This window comes from Lepisosteus oculatus, chromosome 9 (assembly GCF_040954835.1).
Source record: "Lepisosteus oculatus isolate fLepOcu1 chromosome 9, fLepOcu1.hap2, whole genome shotgun sequence".
Lineage (NCBI taxonomy): Eukaryota > Metazoa > Chordata > Actinopteri > Semionotiformes > Lepisosteidae > Lepisosteus > Lepisosteus oculatus.
Genome location: NC_090704.1, coordinates 2,951,773 through 2,964,016, shown reverse-complemented (window position 1 = coordinate 2,964,016; position 12,244 = coordinate 2,951,773). Strand labels below are relative to the sequence as shown.

Here is a 12,244-nt window from a genome sequence, read left to right as displayed (position 1 = left end):
TCCCTGCAAATTCAAAACTACTGCATTAGGAATGGAATTTCATACAATTAGAATTGTTTAGTTCACTCCCCCCGGGATATAATTCAGGCATCATGTTCCGAGATAAACTTCTCTAAGTATTTTAACCAGCACTTATTAATACGGAGTGTGTGCATGTCCACTCTAGCACTTAAAGCACATTAACAGCCAAAACTTTCAGCGTTGACCCCCCACAAGTGAAGACCGACCACAAAAGAAGTGAGGCTTGTGGGTAATGTGTTGTATATTGCATCCGAGAGATATTTAGCAAACACAGTCGCCAAAAAACGTGCCGAAAATCAAAAATAAAAAACTCGGATCTACCTTGGTAGCTTCGAAAGCAAACTCACATTACTAACAAAACAGCCGCAGTGCCACGACAGTGCCTTCGCCAGCAGCCATATCACCCTGCAACTCACAACTGGCAACCCACTGAAGCTAAGCAGATGTGAGCCTGGTCAGTACCTGGATGAGAGACCTCCTGAGAAAAACTAAGGTTGCTGCTGGAAGAGGTGTTAGTGGGGCCAGCAGGGGGCGCTCACCCTGCAGTCCATGTGGGTCCTAATGCCCCAGTATAGTGACAGGGACACTATACTGTAAACAGGCGCCGCCCTTCGGATGAGACGTAAAACCGAGGTCCTGACTCTCTGTGGTCATTAAAAATCCCAGGGCGTTTCTCAAAAAGAGTAGGGGTGTAACCATTGGCCCTTACCAATCATGGCCTCCTAATAATCCCCATCTATGAATTGGCTTCATTACTCTGCTCTCCTCCCCACTGATAGCTGATGTGTGGTGAGCATTCTGGCGCACTATGGCTGCCGTCGCATCAACCAGGTGGGGCTGCACACTGGTGGTGGTGGAGGGGAGTCCCCATTACCTGTAAAGTACTTTGAGTGGAGTGTCCAGAAAACCCCTATATAAGTGTAAGAAATTATTATTATTATTCAGCAGAGCAAGGAAAAACTGACCCCTGTCCAGAGGGGTTTCCCCAGCTCTTACTTCGAGACTCCCGGCACGGACAGCCACAGCCCATACCCACCTCGGCTCCCACCCCCTAGAAGCAGAAGCCTCCTATGATGTATATTGTCACTTCAATTTATATCAAGGCCAAACACCTTGGCCATTTAATCGACAGATTTAACTGCCGCTAAAGGTCAGGAATGAGACATGGGAGCCTCTTCATCATTTTTTATTAAGCAGGAGGGCTGGCAAACAAACAAGGAGAATGCTCACCTAGGGGGAAAAAAGCCTAGCACATCAGCCACCCTTGTAAAAAACTGCAGGGATTTGCAGAAGATTCAGAACGTTTAAATCTCGCCCTCTAGCCAGCGCAACACAACCTCTTGCTATTTATAGATGTAGTACACCTGCTCAACGCGTCTATGTTCCTTGGATATCTACCAGCAAGTCTTCCAGATATGTAGCCTGGGTCAAAGTTAACTGCTCTTATTATCCAGTTCACTGATCCTGAGTATTAAACCCCCCAAGGAATATTACAGGGGAGCCCATCTGTACATATCAGGGCAGGCCATTCTGTGCTTCAGCCAGGCTCCAGAAAGTGACACCAGATTTCGTCCACCAGTCAAAATTATCTTGGCTGCCGGAGAGCTATCCAGAGGGTAGCAGTATACTCCTGGCCTATGGAAATTATCATTGCTTCACAATTTCATACATACATATATAAAACTTTGCTCACTCTCCTCTACACAATCCCCAAGTCATTTTCCACCGTGTGGTTTACCTCTTTTAATGCAGCTTGTCAAAGACAGAAGCAGCTTGCGTAACTGAGGTATCCAGCACGGCTGTCACAGTGATAGTTCTGCCGATGTGGAAAATCTATAGATGTCTGAAGCACCAGAACACAGTGACAAGGGAGAGTTATTACCAATGAGACACAGCGTGCAAGCAGAGCCAAATGTCGTCTTGTTATCACTGAACTTTAATTTAATGCTCTGACATCCTTATAATGCCAGGGACAATTATTTTAAGTTATGAATCCTGCACGTACAATCACGGGCCTCTGTGCATCCTCACCTCTGCTTTAGATTGCTGCAGAGAGAGTCACAGCCTGAACAACACCAAGACAATGAATGCGGCTCTTCTGTGTTTCACTGTGCCTTTTAAGAGCAAGTCAAAACTCAAGCCGGGGCTCATCAGTCCAGAGTCTATCCCGGTGTCCACAGTGTTACGACAACATGACTTCCCCCGAATGGGCTGCTAGTCTCCTGTAGGGTTACATTCAGCAATGCTGGTACCCCTTTAGGCTAGAACAATCTGGGAAAGGTGCCTTCCTCGAGGATATAACAGCATTCAATGCCTAGAGTAGAAATTTAACCCACAACACTACAGTTAAAATTAAAGGACATAATGTACACAATCCCCTTAACCAGAAGGAGAATAACTGCTGCACTCGCATTTTGCAACTCATCCTGATATACACAAACACAAACGATATACGGGGTGATGTGATTATTTTTTTTTTTGTCAGATGTCAGATACAAATATGGAAGCCAGGATGTGTAGAGTTAATAAGCATGTCCTTTTGCAGGTACAGTCAAGTACACAGCTGGGTTTTACCACTGACATCTCTCGTTGGCCTCAACTCTAATACAGAAAAACTTGCTCATCTGAGAAATGATGTTTGCTTTCATGCATGCACTCACATTGACTCAAAGACTGTTTAATTAATCAAAAACAAAACCGATGATCACAGAGCAATAATTGTTCATTTTTCAGGGGCCAAGGGGTGTAGAACAAACTGCACTTTAGATTACAATGATGCGCTCCTCACAAAGCCCAGGGGTCACATGTTTGGCAATCACAGAAGAACAATTAATGAATGATATGAATACTGTTATTTGCATAAAAAAATAATTATTAAGGCAGTAATTAAACTACACATCGAAAAATAGGATATTCAACTCCAGTCAGCATGATTTGTCAGCATTTTAATCTCTTTTCCCTTCATTAATTTGAGGACATTTCTCTTTTATAAGAGAAACAAATAGTGATAGAGCATTGTAGTGTTTTGTCTGCTGCAGTGAGGAACAAAAACCACACAGCCAGCCAAGGTTCTTGTAAACAAAAGCCTGACACTTCAGAGGTGATGTTCCTCCTGGCTACTTCTCTTTTATCATCATTTGGCTATCTTCATTCGAGAAGGAGATGCAGTCGTGATGCCATAATACAGTCTCATCATTAAGTAAAAGACAATGTGCTAAAAGAAGCGGAGGTGTTTTAACACCTCACGCTAATTAGTGTTCGGATATACACAAATCTGCAACTGCACATAGAGACCAGCTGGCTCAACAAACCTTCCATTAGTGACTACTTAATGAGGGGGTGGGGAAAATTTGGGAGATGTAACTCATTTAAATTAAAGTTTAAATCACAGGTTTATGTGAGAGCACCATAAATATAATTTAGACATTCACACAGCTGCAGAGGCGCATTAAAGAAGGGTTGAAGTTCTTGCCTAAATGCTTGTGTTACAATTTAGACTCTGAGACAATACACGTAAAGAGGGTTTTCCCAGTCCAATTTAGTTCAAAATAAATTCCTTATGCTCTCCAGAACACAAAATAGGGTAGATTCCTACACTAGCCTTCATTCTGCAGGTCTTGGGTTACAGCTGCCTGGTGTGACTGGTGTTGAAAGACGTTAGGAAAGAAAGTCTTTAGAATAGAAACAAGCTCCAGGTCAATATATCTTCACTGCTTAACACTATACAGACACAGACTCAAAAGGGAAAACGATGAATCCAAATCTACAGAGGAAACAGTTACCTAAATGCATTTAGATAATAGCTTCCTACACACCATTCATTATCTAAGCCTTGCTTTGGCAATGAATAAGCATTCGTGCTAACATCAGTTATGCACCTTCCAAAATGAAAGAAGAACACAAAATGTTCCAACTAAAGTGGGGAAAAAAAAAGGACTTCCCAGTAGCGCCAGAAGGGGGTGTTGTCTCCATCAGCAGACACACACAGTGCAAACCTGTGAAGAGCCTGAGGGCTGCAGGCTGGTTTGCAACACTGAACTGACTGAGGGCTGCAGGCTGGTTTGCAACACTGAACTGACTGAGGGCTGCAGGCTGGTTTGCAACACTGAACTGACTGAGGGCTGCAGGCTGGTTAGCAGGTGGAGCCTCACAGTCACACCATCAGTTCACAGGATAAGCCCTGAAAAGCACTCTATTTCCCTCAAGTCAAAGCTAAAGAGCTTGCCAAACCTCTCACGTTGAGGTAACTACATTTTGTAGGTAAGTTACAGTTACAGTTTTGTTCCGACTCTAAAGGTGGCATTAAACAATTGCTGCAACAGGAAAGTTAGACCTGTGTTCCACGCTATTGACATCGTAAATGACAGAAAACATTCACCGCTGCAATGACAGGTGACAGGTCCAAAACTGATTTGGCTTTCAGTTTGACCCCAAAAGACAAGTCGCGTGATCCTGAAAGAAAACATTTGGATATTTAGAGATATTGAATTTCAACCAATGCATTTACCGTTTTGCCTTAAGTTACATTATTACACCTTTTCTAAACCTAACAGCCAGCATTATTCACAGGTAACATTTCATTCAGTTGTCCCAGAAACTGGCTGAGACCAACCCAACCCCCCGAGTCTGACTGTTGTTTTCCATGTGGGTGAGGAGTTCAGTGATGGGCTGCGGCATGCTCAGACACAACCTGTCCCCCTTCATTATCAGGCTGATGTTCTGACCACTTCAGGATCTTCGCATGGAAACCTGTTTTAAAATTTCAACACACTTCACCCGCCCTGCCTGTCTCGGCATGCCCAGGGTATCAGCTATCTCCTTGTAAGATCTCAGTAATCCGTGAATCATTCCTCTTTTTTGCATCTGTTTTTACAGGAATCCACCTGGGCCGCCCACAGCGAGATGATTGCTCATCATTTCCAAGACAATGTGAGCCCCATCCTTCCAGTTGCTGAGCCCTCCACTCACTGAATCTCTTTTGGATGGGCCTTGGCAGCAGTGACAAAAAAAATCATATTTGAGCCACTTTTACTGCGAAGTAGGGACTCCTATATCAATCTCATCATCCAGGTTTACAGAAACCATACTTATTTGTTAACATCGGCTGTGAAGTCTGCAGATCCGGCTCTCTGTCTTCCTTTCCCTCTCTTCTCTTCCCCAGTCAGAGAAATGAGCCTTTGTGAAAAACAATCAGAGTCAAGGTGACAGCGGCCCATATTGATCTGCTTCTCCTTTCCTATCTAAATAAAATAAAATGTTACATAAAGGTTGCTGTATCCGATTCAGTAACTGGCATCTAAGAGTGTTTCTGCAGGGGAAGAACAACGTGGTATTCAGCTCTAATCACAGCAGCAAACACCCTCATGTGGCACTTCAAGTCTTCTTAGTAAACAGATCTGTCTGCCACCTCAGAAGAGAAATTTACACTGGTAAAAAAAACAAAAACACATCAAGCATATAAGCTACTTATTTTAAGTAACTGTTAATTGGATGTTGTACTCAAGAACTGGACATGCCTTTTGATATGACTGAATTTTAACGATTTTGCTTTGGAAAAAATCTAGTGTCCCTGCATGCTGTAGCAAATATTTTATATGAGATTGACTGTATGAATCCTTGCACAGTTTAAATACTTTGTGAAGCATGTTGAGGCTTAAAGAGCATAATAGGAACTCAAAAAAGCAGAAGTATAACACTAATCCAGACCATAAAAATGGGTGTCTCACATCTCTTTACAATAAGAATGCAAATCCAGGTGTTATTTGTGGGATATCCTCCAAGGCGCTTATAAAGACTAACCTGTGTGCGCATTTTAGGGGAGGCAAAACATTTCCTTTTCATACGGGGCATATTTTCCATCAGTTTAAACCTTTGCACAAATAAGCAGCAACTTGATCACAACAATCAGAAAACGCCTTCATTGCAAAGCAGACCCATAACCCCCCTTCTCAAAAAGGTGCCAATTCATCATTAGGAGGAGGTTTTTCAGCCAACTATCTCGCCAGGCCCCATCTGAGAAGCCGTTCCCTGCAGATGCCGTTTGTAACTGTCAAATGTTTATAATTTACACTGTTTCAAACAGAGCAAACCCTGAACTGGGGCTGAGCCAGCAGATGGTATGAGAAATTAAACCCGTGACATGGACCAGCAGGAGCTCATGCTGGAAAAATGAGAACTCTGACAGATTTGGGACAGGTATGATCCCCCCCCCCCCTCTCTCTTCCCCTTCCTGCCCCCTCATCACAGCACAACAGGCAGGCTTTGGACCCATGACTGGGAGGTTGTGGGTTCGAGGCCCTACTGCAGACTCCACTGTTCTTCCCTGAGCGAGGGTGCTGCTCCACAGCTCCGCCCATCCACCCTGCTGTAGAAGTGGGGACAGGCAGTGTGAAGAGAATCCCTGTGACGAACTGGCATCCCATCGCTCCCCAGTGCACTTAGCTCTCCAGTAACCAGGATGGGCTCTAGCCTGAGGAGCTGCTGTGGCGCTGGTCTGGACTTCACCTTTTACTTTGCACCCATAGATGTGTCAGTGGTTCAGTTAGCTAATGGATATTCCAGGCTATTCGTCAAGATCCATCCTAAGTCTTCTGAAAACCCCAAAATGGATAGACCTGTCACTGAAAGACTAAGGGACACTTTTCTTCACAGTGTTATTATCTAGTATTAGACTACAGGATGAATGAGTCATGGTGACATTATAAGCAGAAAAAATGGCAGTCTGCTCTGCTATGAGGTTCTCTCTAAATCAAATAAGCAAATTTTCCTCCATGAACATGAATATATTCACACACATACGTTTTCAGCGACTAAGGTGCACCAATAGTTTAAATGAATCTTCATCTCATTACATACGATTTAACCAGGATAAGCAAAAGAAGATTGATCTGCTGCTTCAGAAGAGGAGAGTAGTTCTGAATTATTGAAATCTAAATATGTATTTATCACAGCAAGATCAAGATGAATCTGCCTTTCAGGATTAGGCACTATTTAACTGCCCGACATGCTGTCTTTACACACATCTAAAATATTGGCTGTGTTTTGTTTCATCTATATAGTGCTTCAAATTTCAAAACATTCCAATAAACCATCTTGGGGTTTGGTTCAATGAGTGTAACAGTGACCCATTTTTGATGCATTCATTTGCTCCTAAATCCATGTACTCGCTAAATACTATCAAAGGTTTCCTAATAAGTGTCTATCAAATATTGCCTTCTGTTTGCACATTTGACTTTCACCACGAGCACATGGGAATTTCAAGGACTGACATACTATGAGAACTGCAGTTCAGAGAAGTAATTGAAAAGGACACAAAATTCTAGATATGAATCATAAATAAATATTAAGCCTTATCAGTCATCTGGGGCGTTTTCTCTATGAGCATTCTTATTTCCTTACCTCCTTTAACTGAAGAATTACTTTGATTTATTGCACTAGCAGGCTGACCTTTTGTAAATTGTATTTTGATTAAGAATATTTGGGAAAAAAGATGAGGAGGAATGCAGATGATCCAAGACAGGGCTTTAACATCATGGTCCAGTATACCATTTAAACAGAGCTGCAACATTAGTGAATGTTATTCAACACCCACATGCCCATAGAGTATGGCAGACAGTAACTGGCCAAACAAGGACCAGTAAAGATGGAGACAAACACAAAGCAGGAAGAACGAAAGGAACAAGCATGCATAGTAAACTCTGGGCACACAATGAAACCGGGAACAAGAGTGACGACACTTCACAGACATAACTGCATACCTATAAAGAGTAATAAATGGCAACCTATGAAGGTGGCATAGCAAAAGGTACAGGAAAATGCTGGGCTCTTAAAAGACGTTAGCTGAACCTGGACAGCTAAGTGTGGAACAAGCCACACAGTCGTGTTATTGAAGCTGATACCCCACTTTCAGTAAAGGTCCTGTAGATGAATTAACTACTACTAAACGGGCTGGAGGGGTCTAACGGGGTCTCCGCTCATTTGTGAAGTGTCTCAGACCCTCAGATGCTAGAGCTCTGATTCATTCCATCACAGGGCGTTGGTCCAAATAAATCATAATGGAGTTGTCTGTTAACAAGACGAATGAACTGCAAGGTCTGGCAGCCAGCAACTGCTGCCCAAGAACAAAAGATGGAAGAACTAGTACAGGCTACAGGCTTAGGCTTATTATTTGCATTGAAGCAAAGCCATTTTAATTTTTTGTTTCATATTTAAGTGTACAAAATTAAAACTTAAGCTCTGCACGAGAGTGATTTGAGATTTTCCCCTCCGTTAATGCCCAATATTTACAGAACAGCAGTGGAAATGAGAGCTGAATTCCAGAGGGGATCCAGAGTGGGAATCCGAGCTGGGAAGAAAACGTGTTTGCCGGGGACTCACAATGGAAAAAAATACACAACGTCAATGTCTTCTCAAGTCTAGCTTTGCAAACTATGGAGCTGTCAGTTCACATATTCCTTCTAGTTTGAAGCTCCTCAAAATACAACTGGTGTTTAGCTGTGCTCTGTTACACATACAGGTTATTTCAGCAGACTGGCTGATTATTATTAAAAGGCTTTATTCTCCAGGCAACTGGTGGTGCCTGGACTTGTTCAGTGCCCTTTCACTTGTTTTCACATGTCAAGGACCCTAAAGCTACAGTAAACCACTCCTCAGTGAAATGCTCTGGCCACGCGTGTTAGGCAGCGCCTCTGGAGCTGTACAGCTTTCACATGTCAAGTCCTGCACAATGTACATGGCCAAACAGGGAGGTACACATATGTTAGTGCCTGCTCCATTACATGCCAATCACTGCTGCAGCATCATCGAGGCTGTTTGCGTTAATGGACCCAGGCTCTGTACACAATCAGGATGATTGACAGCATTTGAAATCAAGTTCAGACGATATGCTACAGTCTGCCGGTCTTTCAAGTCAAAAGACAGCAGCATAAGACGGCAACTAGGTTGCTACTTTCAGGTTTCAATAGAAAAGTGCTTGCTCAGTAGTTCAAGAGCCTGAGTAAGAGTCAGGTAAAGGACCCAGGTACAGCACAGCATGCTGCCACCAGAACACATGCCATTAGGAGACCAATAGGAAACATGGGAACACCATGAGAAAAAACACTGCTGTGCTTTTGACACCGCAAAAGATTACAAGTGACCTTCCCTACCCACTTAAGATGATTTAATACTTTACCTGATTGTACATTTTTTATACAATGTAAGACAGATGAAATGTTTGCTACAATTGTGCAGAAAAACATGATCTCACCGACAGTAACCGTCCTTGGTCTTTTATCTGCTTGTCTGTCTCACTCATTTCACAATATCATGTTAAAGTCGCACTGTTTTTCCTTTTTATCACATTAACCTGAATGACTTTCCCCGCCCTTTGGCCAAATCCCACGGTATTCATCATGACTAACCAGCCCCTGCTGCAAGAAGGTGGATGACTCTGTTACACCAGTCTAGAAGAATCGCGTGACACACCTGTTACCCCACATACAGGAAGCATTTGTACGCTGACTCCAAGCGCGTTGACAAGGTGTGATGTACCATGAGCCCTGGTCACAAGCAGCCCCTTTAAAAGTGACACGCCACCCAGCTACACATTATCGTCGTTCCACTTCATATTAAATCTTTCTCGGCCTCCGGCTAATATGAGCTTGACTTATCACAGAGCTGTAAACAATGGTTTCTCTAAAAACAGATCTCCTCTATCTCCAGCATAGCCAGTCCCTCTCACCTAGACCTGCTATCCATTGACTTCCTACACAAACAGCACATCGCAGTGTGCAAGCCCACTGCCAGTAAGCTTATATTAATTGCTTGACCCTTTTGTAGTACCACTCCTACACTTTGTTTTTTCTGAAGGAATTTTACTATACTCTGGATAAAGATTTCTTAATTTGGCATTTATATGCTGCATAAATTCATTTTCCACAGCTATATCGGGGTCAAAAACAGAAGATTAATAGAGGATTAATGGCGAGGCCTCATGTGATATGGAAAACATGCCGCTGGTTGGTTCCCTAATTGACAAGTAAAGCAGTTCTCTACTTGCTTTACGGTCTGTAAGCTCTATACGTGTTTATGCATAATGCAAGGCAAATTGTAATTTTCTGATTTAATTTATGCATGTGTATTATTTTTTTTAAGCAAGAAAGAGCATAGCTACTAAAACCTTAAGAGACCTACTTGTAGCTGAAATAATATATACAATGTAAAATAAGCATGGATATTTGCATAAAGCCCTCCAGATAAATTATATAATTCTGCAACGATATCATCAACATCATTGGCTCTGGATAAATATTATCATTGCACATGTTTCTGACTCATTTGCAGTAATGGATGTGTTCCAAGAGAAATATCTGACCAATTTTAATTTAAATAAAAAATGAAGAGCTTATGAAACATTTGCCAATTTTTTTATTCAAGGTTCTCTGTCACTCTCATCTGAGAATAACCTATGGACAAAATAAAGTCAATGGAGCACATCTATAGAGTTGGGCTTTGTTCAAGTTGTGAATTCTGTTTAAGCAGAGTTTCATGCACTGAACTAAACAAAACTGAGATATCAAGCTCTGAAATGCCCTGCTGATTCCTGCAGATCACTCAGGGCTACAGGAATGCAGGAGAAAACCAACGCTTAATACAAAAAAACTTTTCTACAAACAGATGATATAAAAAGAAAAGATTCACAGGTCAAATTGCAGGTGCCAGAGGAGCGTTCCGGGATTCTCCTGCTTCCTAGCACATCACATCCAATCCTAACGAATGACTCCTTCCTTACCTTCCAGAACTGTGAGTTTGGCACTGGTGTTGATCTCTCCCATGCTGTTTGTGGCTGTACACTCGTAAATCGCCTCGTCCCTGTGCGTCCGCAGGGGCTGGATTCGGAGGACAGACCCTGACCCATCATCAAATTCAATCACCTACAACAGAAAGCAGGACAGAATATGACCAGTTCAAAAGTAGAATGTGTATATACCCAGAGTTGACACCACACAATATAAATGACTAAGAATGACCTAAGAGGGGTGATATGGATTTCTTTGGCTTACATCTTCTTACATCTTGCTCACAGCAAACTGTTTTTAGAGAAGTACATTTTCTCATTTTTCTCTGGTTTTATTTGGAAACGAGGGGAGTGGAGGGGACTATTCATGAAATCCGAAGTTGCAGCTACTGAGCTACATTGCATAAAAGGAGAACTCTCTATCAGAGAAAAATCTCAGGCTTGGTAACTGTCCTGTTAAGACCGTTTCAGCTCCATATTATGCTAGATTCCTATTCTGACAGATCACAAGCACTTCCAACAGTTTAGTACAAATAGTGTGATCCAAGCGTTGTGTGAGCTCAGCCAGTAAAAAGACTGAAAGCTGTTACATGGCAAAGTAGTTCTTTCTGTATTACTGGTAATGCTTTTGCCCCTTAAGACCGCCTTAGTGTATGACTGTTCATGCAGAATATGATGATATATTTGATGAAGGCGATCATGCTGAAAACCTAACAGTATCTGTTATTAATGAAGTCTGTGAAGAAGGTTTGAGCTGCAGACATCTCCTGGAGGACTCTTGTGTTGAGTTATTCCTTTTGAAACAACCCCTTAATGCCAGTAAAGAGGGAGACCCGTCTTCCAATTAAAATTTAACGACATCACATTCCCGGCGGAAAGCCGAGCCAAATACTGCCCAGTAAAACAGGATGGGTCCCAGGAGCAAGGCAAGGACACAAGCCCCAGGTGAATAGCTTGCACGCTGCGGAGGTGAGGTTGAAGTTTCAGTGGGCTGCACAGGGGAGGGCGCTGCATCTGCCCGTGGCACTCACCTCGAACCGCTGAGAGCTGACTTTTTTCCCCTTTTTCATCCATGTGATCCTCGGTTTGGGTTCACCAGCTGCCTGGCACACAAAAGACGCCACCCCTCCCGAAATCCCTATTTGGTCCTCCGGGGATTTTATGAAACTTGGCAAGCCTGAGAAAAAAAAAGGCCAGGAGACATTACAGCACCGCCTGATCTGGGACTGTGTCAGATATCACAGGCAATGAGAAACTTGTTACAGTTCTTTCAACCAGTATTACTTACACTGCAAAGTTGTGAGAAACAGTGACACAGCATTGCCTATGGCAAAACCTGTAGAGAATCTACTCAGATCTTTTTTAACCTGTTAATATATCAGTATCTTCTTTAAACACTGCGTTTACCCCTTTATATTTCTGCTATCCTTCGAAATTGTTTACACA

General features: G+C 42.7%; 1 protein-coding gene across 13 annotated transcripts in view; it reads right to left on the bottom strand.

Annotated features, from left to right (window-relative positions):
* The window catches only part of ptprfa (protein tyrosine phosphatase receptor type Fa), a 222,163-nt gene that overhangs the window by 108,795 nt on the left and 101,124 nt on the right, over positions 1 to 12,244 (bottom strand). For all 13 annotated transcript variants that reach the window (XM_069193947.1, XM_069193951.1, XM_069193950.1 and 10 more), the window contains exons 3-4: positions 11,830 to 11,975; positions 10,793 to 10,934 (exon numbers count right to left, since the gene is read on the bottom strand). In XM_069193947.1, the coding sequence (XP_069050048.1) occupies positions 10,793 to 10,934; positions 11,830 to 11,975 (288 nt within the window). The remainder of the gene's footprint in view (positions 1 to 10,792; positions 10,935 to 11,829; positions 11,976 to 12,244) is intronic.